The 18035-nt window shown below is 36.0% G+C and overlaps 3 protein-coding genes across 3 annotated transcripts; 2 read left to right on the plus strand and 1 right to left on the minus strand.

Annotated features, from left to right (window-relative positions):
• Positions 1–2312: 2312 nt before the first annotated feature.
• LOC120348690 (arylamine N-acetyltransferase 1-like) lies at positions 2313–4816 on the minus strand. Its single transcript, XM_039418898.2, has 3 exons — positions 4317–4816; positions 3132–3315; positions 2313–2746 (listed from the first exon to the last, which is right to left on the minus strand). Exons 1-3 carry the CDS (start codon positions 4665–4667, stop codon positions 2373–2375), a joined length of 909 nt encoding a protein of 302 aa, XP_039274832.2. The 5' UTR covers positions 4668–4816; the 3' UTR covers positions 2313–2372.
• A 3915-nt stretch (positions 4817–8731) lies between these two features.
• On the plus strand, positions 8732–10499 carry LOC120347363 (cytochrome P450 4F2-like). Its single transcript, XM_078112420.1, has 2 exons — positions 8732–9855; positions 10002–10499. Exons 1-2 carry the CDS (start codon positions 8825–8827, stop codon positions 10291–10293), a joined length of 1323 nt encoding a protein of 440 aa, XP_077968546.1. The 5' UTR covers positions 8732–8824; the 3' UTR covers positions 10294–10499.
• Positions 10500–13166: 2667 nt separating this feature from the next.
• LOC120325539 (arylamine N-acetyltransferase, pineal gland isozyme NAT-10-like) lies at positions 13167–17305 on the plus strand. Its single transcript, XM_078117551.1, has 3 exons — positions 13167–13495; positions 14472–14655; positions 16307–17305. Exons 1-3 carry the CDS (start codon positions 13247–13249, stop codon positions 16660–16662), a joined length of 789 nt encoding a protein of 262 aa, XP_077973677.1. The 5' UTR covers positions 13167–13246; the 3' UTR covers positions 16663–17305.
• The last annotated feature ends 730 nt before the right edge of the window (positions 17306–18035 follow it).

Consider the following 18035-nt stretch of genomic DNA (forward strand, 5'->3'; position numbering starts at 1 on the left):
AAGAAATACCGGTACCAGGACGGTACGGGTAGACTATTCCATCTCGCAATTGAGACTTGCGTACCGGTACCGGTATTGCTAACAAACGCATGTCGCACTCAAGCCTGCGTGGGCCAAAACGTCAGTGAGCCACTGATAATGATATGTCAGTATGTGCCAGTACCGGTACCGGTACCGGTACCTATTTAACTTGAATCAATATGCAGATAATGATGCTGAATGAGGACAAGCACCTCATTCGAGGCCATCGTAGTTTCAGTGCAGTAACGTTACCGGTAACTATATCAAATTAGCATGTTTACTAGTCTAGCGAACAAAGCCTAAACAAACAAACAAATGAACAACCAAACTGATGAACAACTTCGTGTCCAACAAGTTCAGAAGTAACAAACTTGTAGGAAACCAACTGCCGGATTCTGGAAGATTCCGACGTTTCGTCGATCTTGACTCCAAATTATTTCTCATTTTTCGATTACATTCACTGCGCGTGTTTTCGGTCTAATATGTCTGCGTGTGGAATTAGCTCAACATTCAAAATATCGTCATTTATTGATTCCACACCCAAGCGTTCACGCCCGAATTATCTTCCGTGTAGTTTTTTTTTTATTTCCTTCAATCAATGTGTTGTTTGAGGTAAGTGAGCACGTGCTTCACCATTTCCTAAGTTTTCTCAGATTTTGCCTACTTTACTGATTTTCCTGTATTGATTTTTTGTTGAAACGGAAAATTAAAATAAACTTACTTACCATGTAGCAGAAACTGATGCCGAAACAATTTATTATTTGCGATAGATATACAGCAGAGGGACAACTTCGCTTTAAACAACTTTTGAAATAATAAAAAGTTTTAGCTCCAATGGACCTTTCCCCGAGCATCGACCTCCTTGTTTACTTCGTGACATTGGCAAATCAACAAATTGCAAAAAGTGACGTAACAACGCTCCCTTTTCGCATCCGCTCAGACACTTTTCTCACTCAGACAGATTTTCAAGCGTGGTCGTAAACATTACCTCGTTTTCGCATTTTTGAACTCTATTCGTTAGTTTTCAGTTGTGTTTTGGAAACTTAAATGTAAATCAGATAATTCAATGGTCACCCTGTCTTCCTAGGAATTTTAATTTAATTGCAGTAATAAAAATTAATGTAGAAATAGCTGTGATAGACTAAGCTAAAATTCTTTAACGGTACATTTAGAAAACAGATTGTTGTATGCGATGAATCATAATGATGGTTTGAAACACATACCCCATTTCACAGGCGCCAACACGCAAAAGCACTCTTAAAATAGCCCCGAAATTTTTGCAAGGATAAAGTATAGGAATAATATTTCGGGGGTCAAAGGTCGGGGAAAGGTCCATAAGCTTCTTCGTTTTTAATCCAAAAAAATAATAATGGTTAGATCAGGGGTGGGCAACTTTTTTTTGTTTGCGTGTCCAAATCGGCTAAATTCAATGACAAAACTCTTCCCTGTGCAAACCGAAATTTGTGTGAACACACTACTGACATTTGAAGCTACTTTCAAAGAAAAACATGCTCATTCATAAACTTTTTACAAGTATTTAGATTACTACTTATAAAGTATATATATATTACTTAAAATGACTGTTGTATTCGTTAAATAGGTTAAAACAAGAAAAGCAGACTTGCGGCGTAGGTACCGCCTTCCTTATATCTCGAATAAACATTGCTCTTAAATTCTAATGACTTCGGCGTGAGTACTAACTTGCCAATAATGCGATGCGAGTGAAAAGCAGAGCAAAAATTTTTGGTGGTTAGGCGGGTGTGTCAAAAAGTTGTTGCTCCTTCTCTTTTCTCTTTGCTCCTTGCAAAAATCTGTGTGTTTCAAAGATGTAAACCAGGCTTTGCATGAACGGATTCTTCAATTTTGCTTTACAATTACTGTGACATTCTAGCCGCAAGCTTCAGGATTTGTCTGCCTTCATGGACCTGGTATTTAGGTTATATTTGTACTCCAAAACGTACTAATTATTTCATCCCACTTTACCTACTCAAGGAATACTCTAAAAGGGGCGTGCAACTGTTTATCGCAATGGGCTAAAACGTATCAATTAGTGACAGATTTTAGATTATAGCACCTCGAAGATAAGTTTCCAAGTGCTCATCTGTAAGCTGGTACATAAATTTCTCCTTGTTCAGGGTCATTTTTTATTGTCCTGCTCGCAGCAGTACGCGATGCCGAAATAGAGATTATTTTATGACATGATTTTTAATCGTGTTATGCCTATACACACATAACCCCTGTAAAAATATGCAACAAATCATTTCCAAGGTAGGCTCGTTTGTGCTCAACGGTTGCTTGTAATTGCAGATATATTTGTCAGGGATACAGGGGAAAGTGTTACAGCATAAAACTTATTCAACACATGGTATATTGAGTTCAAAATCCAGATTAATTCCAAATTCTTTTCGTAGAATGTCATACATTTCTTCTACGGAGCATTTCTGAAATCTCTCTAATTTCAATATGTCGGGGTCAATATACTTCTTTTCGTAATACAAATTTTTGACGAAAAACTTTCTTTTTTCTACGCTTTGAAGAACGACGATTGGCGTTGCTTTCAAAAACTCATTTTCGTCTTGAGCAAAGTCATGCCCCACTTTGCAATCTTCGAAGGTGCAAGGAACTTTTCCCACTCCGAATACAATGTTCCAGGGAATGTCTTTGTAGCCCGTTTCATCAATTTTTGCCAAATGTTCCTCGGTTTTGCTGTTAAACCTAGGTTGATCTTTTGTTTAAAGCAGAAAAGAGAAAATAATTGGTAATTTTTTATTATTAATAAAATATGGTTCGTCTTATCGGGCATTGGCAACCTAAAGAGGTAGTGAATACTATGTAATGCTTGGATGTATGAAATTGACAAAAATGATTGAAATATATAACGAAAAATTGCTATGTGTGATACAGAAACAGGCTTTTACTTTTTTTACATTTCCGAGGGAGAGGGGTCCGGCCCCCAAAACCACCCCCTGGTTACGCATCCTGTCTAAAATGAATTTTACTTCAAAATAGGATTTAGGAATATTTTAATGTCACATAAAGCTGTAATTTCAATTCCAGCTGACAAATTTATCGTAATTTTTATTCTGATTCAGGCTCTGTGTCAAACGCACCTTCGGTTTTCAAGTATGTTTGTTTCTTCTTCTCTACAATATACATGTCTTGATTTTCACCCAAGCGATAAATTCCATTTGGTTGAGATTGTTCAACTCCCATTTTGAAATTAAGCGGGAGAACGAATGATGATCCACCCCACCCGACATCTGTCAAATATTTTTCTTCACTATTCCAAGACACCTAAATATATTGTAGCAAGTACATAAGGATAGTTACTGTGTATTTTAATATTTTCACCACTTATTGTTAGTAGTGCATGTTATTTGCCTGAAACAAGGTCGTTGTCCCAATTCATTTCCTTTATGATATATTTCTCTCACTCAGTGTAGCTTGTCTTTGCCGTTCTTTGTTAGTTAGAAATTTGGTTTCATCACATATACTTGCTTTAAGGTTTCAAGTGTAATTCGTTATTTGGATCAATTCGATTGTGCAACCTTACAATATAACAATTGGCATTCAATACATTGTGTGCTTTTCGACCTCTGAAGGAGTCAAGATCGGAGTTACACTCTGTTAACGTGTGTTCAATAACACGGGAGTGTGGACACGCAGATAGGGTCGAATCTTTGTTGCCCTATAATATAGTCTTATAATCTAAAGTCAAACGGATATGGAGAGCTAATCCAGTCTATGACTCTATGTAACAATACTCGAACGTACAGTGCACAAAAAAATGGTTGTTATAGCTAAGATAATAGTCACTAGTCTATCGCGTAGGTCGTAGAGTACCATGCAAAATATATCTATATCAGCCTACGATAATGGGATCGCAAAGATAAAAAGCTATTGTTAAAGGACGGAATTAAGTGAAAAAAATATTACACCAATTGGAGAATAACAGCAGTCCAAGTTAATTGGAGCAGTTGCTATAGCAACGCCACTGAACACCAAGAATAGATTGCCCTCAGAACAAAAGTTAAATTACATATTGTATTTGGCCTCGGGGATGTAACTTTTGAAAGATACAGTAAATGAGTCTCGTTACTCGAAAAGAAAAATATTGACTTGCATAGGAAAGAATGATATCGCATATATGACCCCGATTATGAGTATTTCTGTTTCCGATCAGATATAATTTGCACCTAAGTAGATTACTTCACGAAGAAAACATGAAACATCCACTCATTTCCAACCAATGAAAGCAAAACGCATAACTGGATAATGAAAAAAAAACATCTTACCAGCAATACCAGGTGATCACTGATGGATTGAAACTGATTGTCTTTTGAAATGTATGTATATCCCTTAAGCAATTCAACTTTATATCCAAGTAATTTCAGAGCCCACTGCAGAAGCCCATTCAATTCATAACAAAATCCTCCTCTTTTCTTCTCTACAATATTTTGATATATTGTTGGCAAATCCCAGATCTTCCGTTTACCTCCAAACATGTCCAAAGTTTCAAACGGGATATTTGATACAGAGCCCATGCAGATGTCTTTTAACAGCTCTAGCGAAGGTTGACGACTTGAGTTTTTCAAATTTATTCTTCCGAAATACCTTTCTAAATCCATGATTGTGAAGTCTACCATTGTAGGCTACTATGTAGGTTTTTCTATGTCGTCACCGCATGCTAACACCGCTACCAACAATCATCGCGCTTCCTGGCCTTCTGATCGATCGCGTTTTGTTTACTGAATAAATGTTTACTTAGTGGAAAGGCATTACTGTTACAAGAGAGTGATCTCGTACTATACCCTGATCCACTATTAAAGTCTTATTGGACACGTTTAGTGGCCATAACGATCGTTTCAAGATTTTGTTGTTATTGTTATTTTCTTTCGTCATTATCATTAAAAAATCGCTTTTCTCTTCGAATACTGGACCAATTGCTTTGGAATTTCCAGTGGTTCAAGATTGATTTTTTTGCCAGAAGGCTATTACTTTCATTTATTCCTGAATTTTCTATGAATCTTATGAGATCTAATATTTCATTCAAAATTGCGCTGTATTAATTTTTAATTATGGGAACACGGTTTTTAATCCGCCAATCGTGACGGCTGACTTTGAATATTCTTGCGACTGAAAACCCGGAACTTTTTGAGTGTACGGTACCGGTAACGTCGAAGGTAAACCCTGCTTCGCTCTAGTCCACGTGTCCATGTATTTGAGCGTTGCTCTCTTGTTTTTACAAACCAATGAAAATTGCAGATGTATGCGATATTGGATTGGTAATGACGAATGCTTAGAACATTAAACGCCCTCGACAGGATACACACCGCTAGATCGTATCTCGTGATTAATCTTTAAGCATTGTCCATATCTCTCTTGTAACTTTGACGTCGTCGTGATGCGCAAGTTTCCTTCGAGAAATTTTCCACGCTATTGAGTCAGAGCGAAAGATACACGCCGCGAGATCTTATCTCGTTACTTATAATTACTCCTTAAAGTTTAAGCAATGTCCATATTCCTCAATCAGGTTCGGGGTTGCAGAATTCCTCACCAAAATATCGCTAGGCTGTGTTTGAATAGCCGTCGCAACCTGGGTTAGCGCCGTTGTATTTGACACAAACTATAGGATTGGTAAATAGGCTATTGGCTGGAAACTAATCGAAACAATCCAGTTCAGATTTGCAGAATTCTTCATAAAAGTATTTCCTCGAGCAGTATTTCGACGACGACATGGGGAGTTGGCTATTGTTTCCTACATTTTTGATATTGGCTGAAAACTAATCAAAACAATCCAGTTCGGGTTTGCAGAATTTTTCGAATCGAAAACGCAGTTTCTGTTTTGGGGGATCCCCTAACTTTCGATCGATAAGTCTTCGGTCTCTTACTGATATTCTCGTTTGTCATTTATCGAGCGAAAACCAGGGGCGTAGCCAGGGGGAGGGGGAGGGGTCGAACCGCCGCCCTTATTTGATACCCTTATTCCTGGCAAATCCTAACATATTTAGTTTCGCTTTCTAAAATCATTCTGTATCACACATAGCAATTTTTAGAACATCAGTTCTCTTAGAAACTCGCGTTTTGCGGCCTCCGGCCAGACCACCTGTTGCTGTCAAACTTGGCAATTACAAATTTCGGCGCTCCGAAAGTATTCGTACCAGGATGACGCACAACCTGAACCCTAACCTGGCACACATACTATTTTCAGGTTGTGCAACATTCCGTACACACCTAAATTTCAGAACCCCCCTTTGAAAATTCTTGGCTACGCCCCTGGCAAAAACCAACAAAAAACTCACTAAAACGTGCAAAAATCGTAATATATCTACATTTAGTTTAAAATTTCCAATTCTTCATAACGGAGAAAGTGTCATAAGGAGAAAACGCCGTTTTAGATTGTCACCGACACAACTTGCAGACATATTAGGCAAGCATTGTAGTATTTTCCCTCCCATATTCAGTCAAAAATCTGTTCGATCTGGTCAGCTTTTTTTCAAACTCATATATATTTACGAAATAACTTGCAAAGAACTCCAGAATGATTGATCACCGAATTTTACCAAATTTGAGATACAGGAGGGTAATTACTAAATTTTCTGACTTATATAGGCAGCCTTTTTTGTAATACTGTTTAGGCTGCTTGCCAAAAAACACCCGGCAGGAATTATATTGTTTGGCCATAACATTGATATTTAGTTATCAGGCATAGCCGACCTAGGCTAATAAATTCCTCATTCGATTTTTAATTTTCTATGGGGACTATTTTGTTAACATATATTCTCGATCAAAAAGATAGAAATCCAGTTAACAATTTAGATTAATTGGCTTGCCAAGCATATTGTTCAACTTCGCCAGTTGCGTCAATTCAGTGACACTAGTGATGTAACGATATGTTAAATGATTTTTTTTCTGGTTATTTTTATGACAAAACAACACCAAATGCGATTTATGTTTACCCCTCCGCAAATGCGACGCGGGCCACAGATAATGAAGCGGCGGGCCACATGTGGCCCGCGGGCCTGGGTTTGGACTACCCTGATCTATATCTTATTACCTTATCATTAACATCACTACTATATCGTATTGAAGCGTTAGTTAAATGTCAGATTATATTTGATACATGACCTCTCATACATGTAACTGCGTTATAACTTAGAACAAAATAGCCAACGTCGTGAAGTATCTTTTTCAACTCTCTTGAAATTAATTAAACGCAACGACGGTTCTTCTATAATCACGTACGAAAGAATTGTGACATCGTAGAGCAAGGGACATTTCTCCGAGCATGGAATTACTCGTTTGCTTATTACCATAACATTGGCTAATACGAAAGATGTCAGCAGCGACGTAACAGTTACATTTCTAGCGCGCCCAAACGCATTTTTCACCCAGACAGATTTTCAGACATAGTTGTAAAAATGGCTTGTTTCCCGCAATTATCGTGGCTTCATGTCGAGTGCTTTTAATTTTCCACGAATCCGTATTCTTTTAAGTTTGCAACAGCTCGATCAGGATATTCGTGAAAAAACCTAATTCAAAATTTCATCGTCAAAATGTTTGCGCTTAAACTATGAATTGTAAAATGGCACACGGTTGAAACAGTCAAAAAATTAAAAGCAAGTTTCTAACGACAGCCTTGTGTAGCCCAGAGGGCATTTAAAATTATTGACTTTTTGGGATGAACTGTTTCCAAAATTGAAGTCCAATTGCTGCAAAAAAATCCTTCACTCCAATAACTTCTGTTTCTTCGTAACATTTGATATTTTGTTAATCACCATTTTTATTTTTGATTCAGGTTCGATCTGAGAAGGTTTTATCTTTTTATATTGCTTAAATTAAGTATTAAAGTGGTAGCGTCGGAAGGTTTTCAACAGATTTCAGACAACGGTTAATCTTTGAAATTTGAAAACCGAATGAAAGCTCAACAAAAAGCATAACTAATTTTTCGTCTTTCAAGACATGACATAACTTTATATATAGCTTATTACCATACTTCGAAAATAATCATCTCTATATTTATAGCTATTTACATAATATATACGATTATTTACAGTGCATGCCGTGCACGATTGCAGAATGGTTTATTGTTATTACGACTAGATATTTAATATAACGCTATTCGAAATGAGGCATTTTTCATTTAATAACAGTTAACTCGAGCTCATACACATATCTACATAAAGGTCGTTGCAATATAATAGTCATATAAAAAGTTTTATTACTCCACATCTGAAATAAACGCACAATTGTAAACCAGATGGAGCACATTTGTACATAAGGTACAAATATACAGACGCTCATATAAAATTTCACGATCACCTCTGCGTGGTATAGAGGAGAACTAACAGCAAAATTTTATAAAAAAAATTCGTTATGGGAGGAAGGCGGGAGAAATTTTATTCGTATTTCCCGGGCGAAAAAACAGTGCAAAGAATATCATATCAAAATGTCGAATGATTGTTTTTGATGAGTGTACTCAAAAAATGATCTCATTTCATTGCCAATGCTGAAAGTACCTGGGATTACCTGAATGAAGTATGGACAGGTAAAAACTTAAAGAGCTCTAGCTTAGACAAATGTGCATAACACAATTCTGTAACACCAGCTATTAAAAAATATATGTATTATAATTGAGAAATTTTATTTATTCTTTTTCAACCTTGTATTGTAGTTTATTACTTTTAGGAAATCCAGATTAAAAATGAATTTGCTAGCTATATTATTCATAGTAGCGATTATTTTCATTCTGGCTCATTGCGTCATCAACATTCTAATTCCGTGGTTTAAAGAACACCGAAAAATGTCAGAAGCCGTGAAAGATGTGGGATGCGCAAAAAGGCATTGGTTTTTCGGCCACATTCGTAAACTTACTCCGAATGAAGCAGGTATGCGCCGAATGGTGAAATGGATGAAAAAATTCCCAAAAGTTACTCTGAATTGGTTTGGACCATTTACTTTCGTTCTTTCAACGTACCACCCTGATATCATAAAACCAGTATTGGGCAGTGACACTCCTAAAGATAATGTATCTTATCGTTTTATTAGGCCTTGGATTGGTGATGGATTATTAACAAGTTATGGCGACAAGTGGAAACGAAATCGTCGTCTGCTCACCCCGGCATTTCATTTTGATATTTTGAAACGGTATCTTGTGTGTTTTAACGATTCTGTTGCCGAGCTTATTAAAAAATGGTCAACTTTAAGTGAAAATTGTGTGAGTGTAGAATTGTTCACCGATATCAGTGCAATGACGTTAGACAATTTGCTACAATGTATTCTATCCAAAAAATCTGGATGTCAAAGCGGAGAAAGCATGGAATATCTTAACGCTATAAAATGCATAACAGAGGGCGTTGTTGGCCGACTTCGAAACCCATTATACCATTTCGATTTAATTTTCTACTTATCGCCAGCGGGGAAAAAGTTTAAAGAAGCTTGCAAAACTGTTCATTCTTTTTCGAGTGCTGCAATAAATGAAAGAAAATCTTCTTTGAAGCATGGGAACGAAAGAGATTCAACCGACGATACTACGAAGTTGGATTTTTTAGATATTATGCTGCTAGCAAAAGATGATAATGGAATAGGTATGTCACACCAAAAAATATGTGATGAAGTTGATACCTTCGTATTTGAAGGGCATGATACAGTGTCAAGTGGAATATGTTGGATAATTTATAATTTGGCAACTAATCCAGAACATCAAGAAATTTGTAGGAATGAGGTATTTGGAGTACTTGGTGAACAACAAAGAGTTAAGTATGAAAACTTGTTTAAATTCAAGTACCTCACGATGTGTATTAAAGAAAGCATGAGACTTCATCCACCAGTACCGTCGGTTGGTAGAAAAATGAACAAACATTTTTCTTTTCTAATGGATTTGGACCTGACCAATACAACACGAATTCGTCTGAGAGTTCGGGACCGGAATCTTCTAAGATTATTCACACTAACACACTCATCGGGGTCTCCATTTACAGACTACATCGAAATCCTTGCATTTGGAGCAATCCAGAGGTTTTTGATCCTGAGAGATTCACTCCAGAAAATATATCTAAGCGATCTTCTCATGCATATGTGCCGTTTTCCGCAGGATCACGAAATTGCATTGGACAAAATTTTGCAATGAATGAAATGAAAGTTACTCTTGCATTAGCACTTCAAAGATTTCGTTTCTCCCTGAATGAAACCTACCCAAAACCAGCTGTCCAGCCACAGCTTGTCTTGCGATCAACCACGGGTATCCATGTAAAGCTAGAAAAGTTGGAATAATCTAGAAGCGACAAATGGACTACTTGATATAACATGGCTTAGTAAGATGATAACGATAAGATGCTTTAGACTTATGACTAATCGCTACATCAACTCTGTACATTTCAAATCTTTCAATCGTGTAAGATGTATATTGAAGATATTTTGATCATACCCGTGAAAAATTACCTCATTCCAATGAAAAGATGATAATTTTCCTGTTTATATAATTGTTGAATAAATAATTGTTTATGTACCCACAGCTGATTTTATTCGTGTTCGACAAAATAAATCAAATATGTAAGGTAGGTTTTTACAAATAATATCCAAGACTCACCAAATATTTCACACTGAAATAACTAATTACTGAGGTAGGCTAGATACTTGAGGGTCCGAATATTCAGTCTTGGGAAGAGACAAGGCCTTCGCTTCACATACGCGAGTTATACAAATAGGAAGAAGTTATTTAAATCATATTAGGTCACACGCACAGTAAAGAGAAGGAATAACATTTTGTCGCATTGTAATCTGAACACTACCATCCGCCCATCTTCGAATCAAGAATATCGGCTACATCGTTCCGATTTACAGTGCTATTCCCCCATTAGTCATAATGATATTTTAACATACTTCTTCGCACATGCAATCTAGGATAGAACATTTATCACGGGGAGATAAAAATCACTAATGTGAATTAATCATATGGCAAATCGTCATCACTCGGTCGGCTTTCAGTCTATGCCAAGTACGGTTAACCAGTAATTATTTTCGATTGCGAAAGCTTGTTCATTTGAGCATATTATAATGACAGAAGTTCAATTCATATACTACCGGTAGCCTACAAATTTTGCCAGAAAGGTATTTTTGCCATTATTTTCTGAGCAGCATTTAATGATTTATTTTAATCATAATAAAAATGATAGTTAGATCTTTGATTATTGCTGATGAGATCATCATCAGTTGATGTTATTGTACTTGTGACAAATGAATATGTAAAAAAAAGAATACAACAAGAAATCTCTGTTCAGAAGATGAAATTTTCTAAAGAAGAATATAGGTTGATGTTTATCAAAGTTAACTTATATGACCATTTTCAATTTCGCGTAATTAAATTAAAGAAAAAACTCATATATATATATATATTGCAAGACCAGACGACAGACGATTTTAACTAGATCAATGGTTTCACACTTTATCGCCTATTTATTTTCAGTTTGACAATTAGTTTATGACTCTCAATGAAATCTTGGAACGATGTTCATTGAAAACACAATTTCATTGCAGTAATATGCTTATCCGATATGTAGCAATAGCAATCGAATTACATAGATAGTTTACTACGATTTTGTCATAGAAATCCTTTTAATCATAACATTAGTTATTTGCACAAGAGAGCACAATGCACAATGCGTCACGCTAATAACCGAATTGCGTAAGTCATTTTTGGCGATTTTGAGTTTTTTATAAAATAGGTATTTATGTAATGCTGCGCACCTGTCTGTTAACTCAGATTTTATTTTAAGAATTCCGAAACCCATAAAAATGGAGATTTAGTATGACATGCACATTTGTACAATTGTTTCGTCATAATGAATTATCATTGTTACCGCAGGACTATTGTGACGTCACAAAGGCAAAATAACCTCGGCGAAGTATTTTCGAGTTTTTGCATCTCAGATTCTAACTTAGCGCGTATTAATTTAAATTTATACTACAGCATAGGAAGGCGTGCACTTGTGTTTTTCACTGTCCGAGTCCAATTCACCTTGGTTGGCTTTTATATTGGGTGCATTGCTGTTTTATTCTTTATATTTAATCTTAGTCTTATTTCGGTGGGTGTGCAGAACGTGTTATATTATTGAAATATATATTTTTAAACATAAAAAATAATGTAATTGAAACTGATTAGCTATTTTTGGGATTAGACATTGTAGATACTAAAAATTACATTTGTTTTTGGAATGTTTAGTTTTCAGGACTGGTTCATATACTAAAGTTGCAAAATTGCGTATGTCCCCAAGTCATAGACACATTTCTGCCTAGGTCACAGTGTGTCATTATGACGTCACTTAACTGCGTCATACAAATTAACTTAAATCCGGCTAGGATCAAAAAAATGAACCATGGCAAATTATTGACTCTCAATGGCATAACAATATCATTAGAAAGTTTTTTACGTTTTTCTCAAAACTGCTGAAAATGACTTACGCAATTCGGTTATTAGCGTGACGAATGCTCAAATACGAGCACATGGAAACGAAGACCAAAATGAATATAGCTTCGTTACACTTGATGATATTAGTTGCTTATAGATGGTTATAGGATTGTTGCTAGGGGACTACAGGTTAGTTAGTGTATTGATATATATTAAATGAGGATATATGCTGATGATTAATTTTTGATGACGTCATCACGCACACAAAAAAACGAATCCATTTAAGCACACAGAAATTTATTAAAGTAAGGAAACAAATGTGAAACAAATACAATCTCTAACCAATGACAATTTCAGAGAAATTGTTCTGATTTTCTTCACAACATGAAGGAAAAGAATAAAATAAATACAAAATACTCTACAAGAATCCCATGAATAGATGGATGGATTAACGCTTCATAGTAGCAATACACAGTTCGTGACAGGTTAATTTCTTTTTCTTCAACGGACCAGAAAAACGCCAGCAAAACTGAAAGTAGTCAGCTAGTTAGTCCATCCTATGCAATCGGCTCGGATATCAAGATGAAAACACATTAATTAAGTAATCAATAAAACTCAATCACAATATTTTTTGGCATATTTATATGCGTCACTGACGTTAAACATGCGTATGTGTGGCTATTATTTCAGTAAACAATAAGCCCATAGCAGCGAAGAGATTTGTTGTTCACAAGTATGGATGTGGAAAAGTATTTCGGAAGGCTAAATTTGAGAAACCGAGCACGTCAACCTTCACTAGAGCTATTGAAAGATATATGCATGGATTCTGTGTCAAACATTCCGTATGAAAACTTGGATATGTTCGGAGGTGAACGAAAAATCTGGGATTTGCCAACAATATATCAAAATATTGTAGAGAAGAGACGAGGAGGATTTTGGTTTGAATTGAATGGGCTTTTGCAGTGGGCTTTGAAATTTCTTGGATATAAAGTCGAATTGCTTATGGGATATATGTACGATTCAAAAAATAATCTATTACAAACTGTCAGTGATCGTCTGGTATTAATGGTAAGAACGAGAAACAATACGTTCTGTTTATTTGTAAAACCTCACATTACGTTCATCTTGTGAAGAACGAAAATCTAAATTTTATTATACTGGCTCAGCAATAAACTGTCGTTTATGTTCTTCCTCGCAAAATATCTATGATATTTCAATACGACTATACTTGATACTAGTAGTTGGCGATTTCATCTTTTAAACCTACGCGCGATAATTTAATTACATCTGTTTTTAATTCCCACAATAGTTTATGTAGCTTGCTTAATCAGTTAATCTATCGTAAATTGGACGTTAGCCAAACACAAATTTCCTACTTTGGGGAGTTGTTCTGTGGCCGCTCAATAGTCACCTCATATACTCTATTTTTGGACACGAAATGTACATATGAATCGTTTTGTTATTATGTTGGGGTTCTTCGTAATCATTCTTTTTTCTTGTTCTTGGAAAAAAAACGATTTCTACCAGACCAATTTGGAATTTTTAGTTAAAGATTGTATTCTTCGCTAGAGGGGCATTGCTTTTATGTATTTCAAAATTTCTGTGGGCTCTTTCTTTATTTTTGCGTGCGGTGACGTGAGCAAAATTACGCATCTTGTTCCGGTCCCTTGCTCGCAGTCAGACAAGGTCGTGAAGTCTACTTTGTTAGATTGCATACCCGGGCTTTTTGGTTTTCGTGTCCATATATTTGAGCATCGCTGTCTTTTTTTTCATTACAAGTGACCAACATAACGTTTTCTAGAAATCTGATTATTGTTGGTAATTTTTGAAAGATTTTTTTAAATCCTATATTTTTTAAATGCTTTCCTTTTACCCTGTATATACTTTAAAGATAAGTGGGTGGTAAATTAGCGCCCCAGTGACCTGACATGCATCTACCCGTTCTGAGCCGAATGCCAGGGCTCCGATCAAATCAGGCATCGGGCCCTGGATATGCTCTCACAGACGTGGTTCCACCGCAAATTGTATTAATATTGTATTTTAGGTTTCTTGGGACACTGAAGAACAATATCTGACAGATGTTGGGTGGGGTGGAAAATCATTTGTTCTCCCGTTGAATTTAAAAGTGGGAATTGAACAATCTCAACCGAACGGAATTTATCGCCTGAGTGAGAATCAAGATATGTATATTGTGGAAAAGAAGAAACAAACATGTTTGGAAAGTGAAGGTGAGTTCAGTTCACAGTCTAAATCGAATTCCGGATTATTGCGAGAGATCATTGGAAAATTTTGTTCGTAAAATGAAACTCTACATTTGAAAGTATCACGATGTTAGCATTCGTATATATCATTTTTAATCGTGAGTTTTTCATGTTGGCGTATCATTTTTAAAATGGTCGTGAATATGTAGCAGTTTACGGATATCTTACAACTGATAAACAATGTATAGCTGGACTTTTTTCTGTTGTGTAGATCAGTGATTCCCAAAGTGGGCGATATCGCCCCCCAGTGGGCGAAAACGATACAGAAGGGGGCGAAAAAGTTGAAGGGGGCGATAGGGGGGCGATTTCGCGAAACCTGTTTTATGTTCGGCGCACCTAATTCTGTAATCTGTGTGCATTCGCAGACTTGAATCACGTGGGCGATTATCACACGCGAAAGGATTTCTGGACTCGTCTTCGCTGTAAGGTACGGTAGTTGCGTATCCCAGTGGTCGGCAAAATACGGCCGGAGTAAAATAATCTGGCCCGGGACGATTCACTGAATGGACCTTCCCCGACCTTTGATCGCGGAAAATTCTTCCCATACTTTACCATTTTAAAATTTTCGGTGTTTATTTTAAGTGTGGTTTCGCGAGTTGTTGCCTGTAAAATGGGGTATTTGTTTCAAACTGTCATTCTAATACACACCATTCAACAATCTGTTTTTTAAAAGTACCGATAAAGAATTTCACAGCTATTTCTACACTAATTTTTGATTCTTGTAATTTAACTGAAACTCATAAGAAGACAAAGTAATCATTGATTTATTTGATTTATATTTAAATTTCCGAAAAACAACTAAAAACTAACGGACATAATTCAAAATCGCGAAACTGAGGTAATGTTCACGACCACGCCTGAGAATCTGTCTGAGTGAGCGTGTCTGAGCGGATGCGAAAGGGGGCATTGTCACGTTTTTTGCATCTTGCTGATTGGCCAATGTTACGAAGTAAACAAGGAAGTCTATGTCCGGGTAAACATTCAAATGGCGGTTTTGACGATGAAATTTTTTTATTTATAATCTACGCTCGAGGAGTAAATTACATTTTTTTACGTAACAGAATTTATCGTGAGACACGTTCGGACTAAATTTTATTATATCCTAAAGCAAACTAGGATTAGTGATTCCCATTTAGAAAATATTCCAATCTTGGCGTCGTAAAGCTATCTAGCGTGATGCAGCAACAAGACAGTGCCACATTAAATGTCATTGTAATATTTTTTTAATAAGACGACTGAGTTGAGTTCACGAATTGTCGCAGTTTTCGCGCACTGTTCCGTTTTTAATTTCAAAAAATTTATGCGACCCGCAAAAAAATGGCAACCCTGAATTTTGTCCCGCGAGCGACATAAAATTTGCCGTCCCCTGGGCCGTAGCCGATAGTCGATCACGGCTTCTTTCACATCCGAGTCCATGAATCCAAAAACAAATGGCTGATTAATTATGGACTGGTGATCGGACTGGAGGCCGTGGTAGGATGAGGAATCGGGGATGAATTTTACCAAAGTATTTTGGTGCATGTCATCATGCTGTACGAATAAATGAGATGTACGATGAAGTTGTATAAACTACTATAGGGGGGCGATTGTCAAAAAAGTTTGGGAACCACTGGTGTAGATGATCAACTTTGCGTCAACAGCAAAGCCAAAAAAGATTGCGTAAACCTTGATGAAATTTGCCTCAAAAATATTCCGTGGAACATCCAATTGGGTGTGGGAAAAGCTCCGTGTACCTTTGAAGACTGTAAAGTTGGGCACGACTATGCTCAAGATGAAGATGAATTCTTGATATCAAATCCAATCGTGAGCTGTCAAAACGTGGAGAGAAGAAAGTTTTTCGTGAAAAATTTATATTACGAAAAGAAATATATCGACCCCGTAACACTGAAATTGGAGAGATTTCAGAAGTATTCCGTGGAAGACATGTACGATATATATTCTAAAAAAAGAATTTGGAATTATTTTGAATTTTAAACTCAGTATACCATTTATTGAATAAGTTGTACTTTGGGAAGTACTTTGTGTTACTGATTTATTTTAAATATTAAATTACATTTACATAACAATTTTTTGCAGTTCATTATTATTTGAATTCAAACAAAAATATTTAAGACTGAAACTCAAAGACTTACTGAGCCTTGGCCAAAAAGCTGTTTGATGCAATAATAGCTACCATGATCAAACATGCCATGAACCACCACGCAGTTAATTTTTTGTAGATAAAACCAGCACATCATCCAGGTTGACAAATATATAACATTTTAACATGAATCAAGTTGTTTAAAAAAATATATTTTTGTGCTGTTGTGCAACAACTCGCTCCTGTAACATTCCACCACGTTCTCCCATAAATATATAACGTCTAAATAAGACGGTGTTTTTACTGAAAAATAAAAAAAATAATGCAATATTTAATGTAATTCAATTATAAGTAACTTTTTAACTGGCTTATACCAATTACTGATGGATGTTCAAAGGTCGCATTGGAGCTCTTCAAGTGTCGCAAGTTGTTTCTCATTTGTGGGCTAATTGCATATCATTAGAAGTATCACAGCGTAAAATTTGGCAGCATCTATTTTGCTTAAGTTAGGCCAGGCCACAATTACAAAACTCACTGAAGGCGAATAAGCGCACGTTTCTCATTTTAAGGTCATATCAGGTAAAATAAATGCTATTTAAAAATGTATATTTTCATCTTGTGAAGAAGAAAAATTCTAAATTTTGTGATACTGGCTCAGCAATAAACTTTGGCGTTTATGTTCTTCTTCATAAAATATCTATGACATTCCAATACGACTACACTTGATATATACTACTAGTAGTTAGCAATTTCTTTTTTTTAACAGACACGTAATAATTTATTTACATCTGTTTTAATTCCCACAATAGTTTTTGTAGCTTGCTCAATCGGTTAATCTATCGTAAATTGGACGTTAGCCCAAAACAAATTTCCTACTTTGGGGAGTTGTTCGGTGGCCGCCCAATAGTCACCTCATAATACTCTATTTTTGGACACAAAATGTACATATGGATCGTTTTGTCATTATGTTGTTGCTCTTCTTAATCATTCATTTTTCTTCTTTTTGGAAAAAAACGATATTCACATAAACTTCCAGACCTATTGCTTTCATGTAATTTTTAGTTGAAGATTGTATTCTTCGCTAGAAGGATAATTGCTTTCATGTATTTCGAAATTTCTGTGGCCTCTTTCTACATTTTTTTTGCGTACGATAATGTCAGCAAAATTACGAACCTTGTGGCGATTCCGCGTTCGCAGTCAGTCAAGATCGTGAATGTTAGATTGTATTTTTTAAACGCGTTCCTTTCCCCTGCATATACTTTAAAGA

The sequence above is a fragment of the Styela clava genome, chromosome 1 (genome assembly GCF_964204865.1).
Source record: "Styela clava chromosome 1, kaStyClav1.hap1.2, whole genome shotgun sequence".
Taxonomy (NCBI): Eukaryota; Metazoa; Chordata; class Ascidiacea; order Stolidobranchia; family Styelidae; genus Styela; species Styela clava.